The sequence below is a fragment of the Ricinus communis genome, chromosome 2 (assembly GCF_019578655.1).
Source record: "Ricinus communis isolate WT05 ecotype wild-type chromosome 2, ASM1957865v1, whole genome shotgun sequence".
Classification (NCBI taxonomy): domain Eukaryota; kingdom Viridiplantae; phylum Streptophyta; class Magnoliopsida; order Malpighiales; family Euphorbiaceae; genus Ricinus; species Ricinus communis.
The window spans coordinates 8,562,383-8,570,578 of NC_063257.1; the positions used below are offsets into that span (position 1 = coordinate 8,562,383).

The 8,196-nt window shown below is 31.7% G+C and overlaps 1 protein-coding gene across 3 annotated transcripts; it reads left to right on the forward strand.

Moving 5' to 3' along the window:
* Positions 1 to 1,575: 1,575 nt before the first annotated feature.
* LOC8262314 (trihelix transcription factor DF1) lies at positions 1,576 to 5,125 on the forward strand. Of its 3 annotated transcripts, none has more exons than XM_048370991.1 (3): positions 1,576 to 2,298; positions 2,993 to 3,906; positions 3,937 to 5,125. In XM_048370991.1, exons 1-3 carry the CDS (start codon positions 1,952 to 1,954, stop codon positions 4,701 to 4,703), a joined length of 2,028 nt encoding a protein of 675 aa, XP_048226948.1. In that variant the 5' UTR covers positions 1,576 to 1,951; the 3' UTR covers positions 4,704 to 5,125. The 3 variants fall into 3 exon arrangements, with proteins under 3 accessions (XP_048226948.1, XP_048226947.1, XP_002532429.2); XM_048370990.1 differs by having other exon boundaries at positions 1,584 to 2,298; positions 2,993 to 3,924; positions 3,955 to 5,125; XM_002532383.4 differs by having other exon boundaries at positions 1,585 to 2,298; positions 2,993 to 5,125.
* The last annotated feature ends 3,071 nt before the right edge of the window (positions 5,126 to 8,196 follow it).

An 8,196-nucleotide genomic window follows, 5' to 3' on the forward strand; every position in this document is an offset into this window, starting at 1 on the left:
AAATCTTCCCAAAATTCTTGGTGATATTTACCCATTTGTAACTTTTGAAGCCACAAAGTCATTTGGGTTTGACCCAAAACTTCTCTTAAAAACGTTTATTGATCAAAAAGTCATGAGAGTGAATACCATTTGTACATCCAATGATAAATTTTTCATTAGCATAATCATTTTTTTCCATTTATAATTAATATTTCTGGAAAAGAAAGAAAGAAAATGAAAAATTCTTTTAATATATATACAAAATCAAAAGGAAAAAAATAGCACTCACCCACCATATATCACTATATGAAGTCATTTTCAAACGCAAGTGCACCAATAAGCCCTAATTCATGAGAATTGCAGTAAATAAAAGTTTTTTTTTTTTTTCCTCTTCTTTTGGTTTGGGAAACAATAGAACATCATTAGTAATTATTTCATATATACCAAAATTGATTGGCAAAAAGATAAGAAATCTTGGGTGAATCAAATAAGACAGTTTAGAAAGATAAAATTAAAGAAACATACCATTAATTACAAGTAAGAATGGGTAAATCATGGTCCTAATTTCAAATGGATCAAGATTATATAGATGATTAGAAGATCATAGCCATAATTATTGAAAAAAAAAAAGGTTTTTTGATCCTATTTATTATGGTAGGTTGCAACCTAACTGAATTGGCCACCATTTACTTCAATCCAATAAATGGCTTGGCCTAATAACATGACCTACATCTAACTAGTTTAATTCAACAGTGGAACCCACTTCAAAATGTCCTTTTTAAGATAAGTTTATTGCAAAAAATTTCTTTGCACAATTATTAATTCAAATATTTTGTCAAACAACATTTGTCATAATCAATTGTAGGACCCTTACTCCACAAGCACACATTATACAACAGTCTCACCCAACCAAAAAAAAAAAAATAATAAATTAAAATGTTATGCACAAGTAATATTTTAGGTGCCTCAAAAAAAATTAAATTAAATTAGGTTAACCTAGGGCAATCTTGACATTTTTCTATTAAAATATCCCACCCTAGCACATTCAAAATAATTCTTTATTAATTACAGAGACAAACCCAGATCACAAATCAGGTGATCAATTAAAAAATTTGTCAAAATTAGCTTCAATCATTAAAGGTCAATAACTCAATATGCTACATGTTAGGGTTAATTCAGTAATTTTCAGTCCACGTGTTTCCGGCCATCTAAAAGCTAAGCTGATATGTCCACATTAAATTAATATAAATTCCCCATAAAGAAAATACATTAATAAGAAAAAAAGAAAGGAAAAATAAAAAAAATAAAAAAGCTGACCTACATGGGCCGGCTTTTAACTAATTTTAGCTGTACAGACAAAAAATAAATAAATAAATAAAACTTATTATAACCATCGTCTCTATGCGTAGCTGTTGATAAATTCCTGAGAATAATATTTACTATATTTTATATTATTTTTTATTTAGTGAAAATTTAAGTATATTATAATTAAATTTGATATGTCTTTCTGTGCCACCTTTATTAATTACTGTGAAGGAAGCAAGTGACACCTCTAGCTTTACTTTTTAACTAGCCAACCCTACCAAAACACCATAAAAGAAAATTACAAAGAAATTAAATTAATTTAGGTTAAAGAAAATCCCCAGAAAAAAAAAAAGATTCCACAGCTAAAAGAAGTAATGCAAGAAAAATAAAATAAATTACTTATAAAAAAAATTAAAATAAAAGAATCAATTTCTTGAGATTGACAAGCAGATCCCACAGAAATAAATTAATAAATTCTACCACTACACAGCCATCTTCATAAAACCCTCGAGAGAATTCACCTTCTCTTTTGCTTTCCATGATGTTTTTTTTTCTGCTCTTTTTTTTTTCTCTCAATTAATTTTTTTTATTTTCAAGAAACTGTAATTGAGAAAGAGAGAGAGAGAGAGAGAGAGAGAGAGAGAAAGAAAGTAAAGAAAAGAGTCCAATGCTAGGAGACTCGAGTAGTGTTCTAGCAACCACAACAACAGCCTCTACTGGTGGTGGTGCTGGTGGTGGCAGTGAGGCTGCAGCAGCTCCTCCTCGTCAGTTACCTGCAAGTGGTGGGGAAAGTACTATAAGTGAAGTTGGTCATGTGGGGTCTAACAATAATTCAGGTGAAGATGATAAAAGAGGTAGTGGTGGCGGTGGCGGTGGGGATGAAGGTGACCGGAGCTTTGGTGGTAACAGGTGGCCGAGACAAGAAACATTAGCACTCTTGAAAATAAGGTCCGATATGGATGTGACGTTTCGCGATGCAAGTGTTAAGGGTCCTTTATGGGATGAGGTTTCCAGGTATGTGCTTTAATGGAGATCTGCAAATAATATACATCATTCTTTTATTTTCCTTTTCTGGGTTGTTTTTCTTTTTAACTGTTTTACAAAATTTTATAATATTCCTGCAGTCAGATTACACTTTTCTATGATTTTGATTAGAGGGATACATATATACAAATTTTACCCTTTTGCTTTAAATAACTTGGTTTTTCTTTTACCTTTCTTTGGTTTCATTTTTGAGGGAATTCAGTATCCACTAGAAAGGAAATCAAATTTGGACATTTTGTTTATCTGGGTTCTGTTTCATCATTTCAGTTCATTCTTGTCTTCTCTTACTTTTTTTTTTTTTTCCTTCTATCTTTTCTTTTCTCCTAATGATTAATTCAGATAGAGAGTACTAAGCTGAATTGTCTTTGTAAAGAACAAAGTCAATGTAATTCAATCTCAAAGGTCCCTGAATATGTTCATCAAATAGAACTTGGATCCTATCATTTCTTTCTTTGAAGTTAGCTCTAACTGTAATTTTCTATTGTTTCTTTCTTTCTGGATGTTAATTGTCTTAATTATACATACCATTCTTGCATGTTTATTTTATGTGTGAATTATATATGCTTGAAGAGTTATTTGTTTGGACTGACGAGTACAAGATGGGAGAGAAACAGTTTTCTTTTGTTTTTGTTATCTTTTCCTGAAAACTGTTTGTTTTTTTTAGGAAGCTAGCAGAGCTTGGTTATAATCGAAGCGCCAAGAAATGCAAAGAGAAGTTCGAAAACGTCTTCAAGTACCACAAAAGAACCAAAGAAGGCCGAACTGGTAAACAAGAAGGCAAAACTTATCGATTTTTTGATCAATTAGAAGCGTTTGAGAGTCATCATCCTTCGCCACAACCACAACCGCAGCAGCAGCAGCAGCTGCCGCCACCTCTAAAGCCTCAAGCTCCAGCGGCGACAATAGCAATGCCAATAGTCAGTCCTCTTCCTCTAGCTGCTACTATCGGTGCATCTCATATTACTACTGTTCCATCAGCAACAGCAGTATTAGCTACAAATATGTCATCACAAGGCATTGTCACAACAGGAATAAATCTTGCCATCCCTTCTTTTCCATCATCAACAAACCCTACAATCTTACCCTTACCACAAGCAACAAACCCTACAAATTTAAACCAATCTCAACCCCATGTTCAATCTTCATTCCCTAATTATTCCCCAGATCTCCTGTCCAATTCTACCTCCTCATCCACATCCTCAGACGTGGAAATTCAAGGGCGGCGAAGAAGGAAAAGAAAATGGAAGGACTTCTTCGAGAGATTAATGAAGGAAGTGATACATAAGCAAGAGGATATGCAAAGAAAATTCTTGGAAGCAATAGAGAAACGAGAACATGATAGAATGGTTAGAGAAGAATCTTGGAGAATGCAAGAAATGGCAAGAATTAATAGAGAACGCGAAATATTAGCCCAAGAAAGATCGATAGCAGCTGCAAAAGATGCTGCAGTCATGGCATTCTTGCAAAAGCTATCTGAACAACAAAATCCAGGCCAACAACAAGTACAGAATAATCCACCACAGCCACCACCACAACCAGTACAGCCTCCGCAGCCGCCACCATCAGCAATACCACAGTCGCAGCCGCAGCCGCAGCCACAGTCGCAGCCGCAGCCGCAGCCACAGTCACAGTCACAGCCACAGCCTCAGCCTCAGCCGGCACCGGTACCACAACCACCCCCTGTGGCGACAGCGGTAGCAGCACCGCAGCAGCCGCAACCTGCTATAATAAATCTGGACATAAAATCAGATAATGGGGATCAGAGTTTCATGCCAGCAAGTTCATCAAGATGGCCTAAAGTAGAAGTTCAAGCTTTAATTGATCTAAGGACTAATCTCGATTCGAAGTACCAAGAAAACGGACCAAAAGGGCCATTATGGGAAGAGATCTCAGCAGGAATGAGAAAGCTTGGTTACAATCGCAATGCAAAAAGATGTAAAGAGAAATGGGAGAATATCAATAAGTACTTCAAGAAAGTGAAAGAGAGTAACAAGAGAAGGCCTGAAGATTCAAAAACATGTCCATATTTTCAACAACTTGATGCGTTATATAAAGAGAAACACAGCAAGATTGATGTTGGTAATATTTCATCATCATCAAATATTCAAATAATGAAGCCTGATCAGATTAATTCAGTGCCTTTAATGGTAAGGCCTGAGCAGCAATGGCCTCCTCCTTCTCATCATCAACAACAAGAACAAGGGCACCATCACGATTCAGTGATGGAAGATTTGGAAAGTGAAGATAATCAGAATCATGATCAAGATGAAGATGATGATGATAAAGATATGGATGATGATGAGGAAGATGAAGCCAGTGGCTATGAAATTGTAGCTAATAGCAACAGGCCAACATCGATGAGCTCAGCTGGGTAAGAGTTTTTAAGGCCAAAAGAAAAAAGAAAAAGAAAAAGAAAAAAAAAAAACACATTTTATGAAAGTTCATAATGGAATAGCTAGTGGGTCAGACTCAGATTCCGGCAGCCGTGAATTGGGGCGGAGGAATCTCAAATTGTAATCAAGAACACACACACACACACACTCTGGTGAGTGAACCGGGGGGGGGGGGGGGGGGGGGGGGGGCGATGTAGCATATAGTCAGTGGATTATATGTTAATTATTTTGATAATTTATTTATTTTTTGCTAAATAAATAATGCGAGGAAAGGAGAGAGAGAAACAGAAGTGCAGGTCCAAAGAAGAAATAAAAATGAGACTAGTCTTGTAATTTTTGTTTATTTTTCATGGTTGTGAAAATTCTAGAAATGGTTAATCTAGTGGGTTATTTTTTTGGTCTTCCTTTTCTTTTTTCTTTTTAAATAAACATATGGTAAAATTCTTCATTAATTATTTAACTTCAACCTTAATTAAGTAATTAAATTCTTAATAAAAATAAATAAAAAGAGGTTAACGAAAAAAAAGAAAAAAAGGAAAGAGAAAAGAGAGAGAGGCTGAGTTTGGTGTGTAACGGGGGGTATGATGTATGCAGTTGATAAATAAGACATAAGCTGAAAATGGAGGAGCAACAGGGGGGTGCCCTTTGGAAGAGGGACCTTTCCACTACATGCCAACATCACATGCAGGGGATGGACCTTCAACATGGTCCACTAAAGACAGGAATCTTCTAACCTGTTAATCTCAATGACCTAACCTAAAGCTAATCATGTAATTATATGTATACGTATATTTCATTTTGTTTTCCTCTTCTCTTTCAGTTATTTGGTTCCACTTAACTTCTTTTTATCAGTACCCAACAAAATTTTATCAGATGTTTCCAGTTTTACTCAGTACCAAGAAATTTTATCAGGAATCATATAAACCTGTAACAGCCTCACTTTGCACTTTTTATATTACTAAATAATTCATTTATTTTTCCCAAAAAACTGATGCCAATTCCCAATAATTTAAGAATTAATACATTCAAGTTTTTCAATTCTAAATTATTAAAAAAAAAGTATGATTTTTTAGTATTTGTAGTTGACACTTATCCATGTTGTGTTGTATGTATATTTAGACTTCAAATTCTAATGTCTTTTCCCTGAAGAAAAAAAAATGACTCAACAGTAAATATTTTCAAATATATGATGTAATTTAGTTAAAAATTTAGTAATGGCTAATCTAGTATAATCAAATCTGTCTGATCATATATTATATAGATTTTTTTTTTAATACACGGTAGAAATTTTTTTTACAGAATCATATAATAAAATCTATCATTTATTGAATATATATGTATCTAGAGTTAATATAGACTACTATCTCAAGAGTTTTAATGCATTGCATATCCAAAGCTCAAACTTGAGACGTTAGTTAATTTAGAAAAAATTCTTATCATCTCATCTACACGCTCTTTGATATAATGTCTATCGTTTTAACAACTCGAGTTAATATTCTTGAATGAAACTGCCTTCATTGTCTAATTTTGTCAAAGAAACTTGTTTTCTTTTTCCCTGAGAAGAAAGAAGACTTAATCAGCCAAGGGAAGAGGGCGAGTCCTGAGAAATACAATGCCAAAGATGAGGAGGCACCTCCTCAATTAAAATGCAGGCATTGTTTTGGTTAAGAAATCTTTGCTAATCTTTCAAGAAATGTCTTTAGAACTGCATAGCGTAAATGAGAAGAGTTTGATAGTTGCAAGTAATCCTCTACTGTGATTTTCTTTTCTTACAAGTCCTCTTTCTAATCTGTTGAAGATTGTTAATTATTTACAGAAACCTTAAATTAGGGAATTTACAATATATATAGTTTTTCAATTCTTCTATGCAAGCACTTCTGTCAATTCTTTGATCCTCTTCAATCAAGCAAATTACTATAGGAGCTTACTTAAATTGGTGCTCTTCATTTTTATTTTACTTTTTTATATTGGGTGAATTGGTGTTCTTAAAATTAAAAGATTGTGAATTGTGGTACCCAAATTAATTGAGTTTACTTCACAACTTCATACCGAGTTAGATGAATTGTATTTTTTAATAAAATACAATTGTGTTTAAGGAATAATATTTGTTAGCACTAACTTATAAATAGAATTTAATTACTACTTAAAATAGTGTCATCATATTTAATAAGATACCATATCCATATAGATTTTTCTCTTTTTCGTTTTCTTTTCTGTAAATGTATGTACTTAAAAAGAAAGTTCAACAAAGTTATATTATATTATATTATATATATATATATATATATATATATATATATATATATATATGGTTGAAAGAAAAAACTATAGACTCTTAGAAGTAAAATTACATATTGAGAAATGAAATTGGATGAGTATTGAGAATTTCCCTATTTATAAGTTCTAAAGTGTCCCTACAATGAGTTGTTTCTTTCTAGTATTGGTGGTTTCTTTTTCTGGTATGGAAAATGTTGCATGTGCCAGTGCTTCTTTTTTTTTTTTTTCAGCTTCAATTATATAATCCAGTTATATTCTCTTATGCATTATTTATTTATTTATTTTAAAGTACTAAAAATGTATGCCACTTAAATAAAATTAAAATTTGATGAAAAAAGCTATGGGGCAAATACCATATTCTTTTCTTCTGTATATTGTATTATAATAGTAGAATCATGTAATTTGATTCTGTAGATTACATGAGTTAGAAAATGGTGTGTTTTTATATTATTATATCTTCTCAATAAAAGAGGAGACAAATTTTATCTAATAAATGTTCCTCTCAATTAAATAAAGATATCATTTGGGTTCATGGATTTTAGAATTCATAAATCAAAATTCATGAGATAATGATATAAATCGTCATTCAAATAAATTTAGTTCCATTTTAGTTATAAATTTTAATTTATTTCGTTTCGGTCATTTAATTTTAATTTTTTTTTCAATTTAGTCACTTTACAAATAAAAGATTAGTAAAAATAAATAATAAAAAATATAATTAAGAAAGAATAATATAACATGCCAATTTCTTATTAGCAAAGTGATTAAATTGCAACCAAAATTAGAATTGAATAATTGAATTAAATATAAAAATAATGGAATTTAGTTTAAATTTAAAAATAATCTTAGGATAAAATAAATTTATTAAAGACAATATTAAAACAAAAAAATATTATAATAATTTATCATTATTTTAAAATGGTGGATTTTGAACTCTCCCATATCTTAGATGGAAAATTAAAACCCTAAAAGTAAAAAATTTGAAAGATTAGAGTTCTTAAAATCTAAAAAATTAGATCATTTTTTTCACTTGTTAAATAATAAATTCTACAAAATTTATCATTTAAAATTCCTCAATCCAAAGAAGCGATAAGTGTATTTCAAAATAAACATTATAGTGACCAGCTCTGAATCCATCTGTGACTAGCACCTAAAATTTAATTCCTGAATGCAACAACTAAATAAGAATATTGTATCT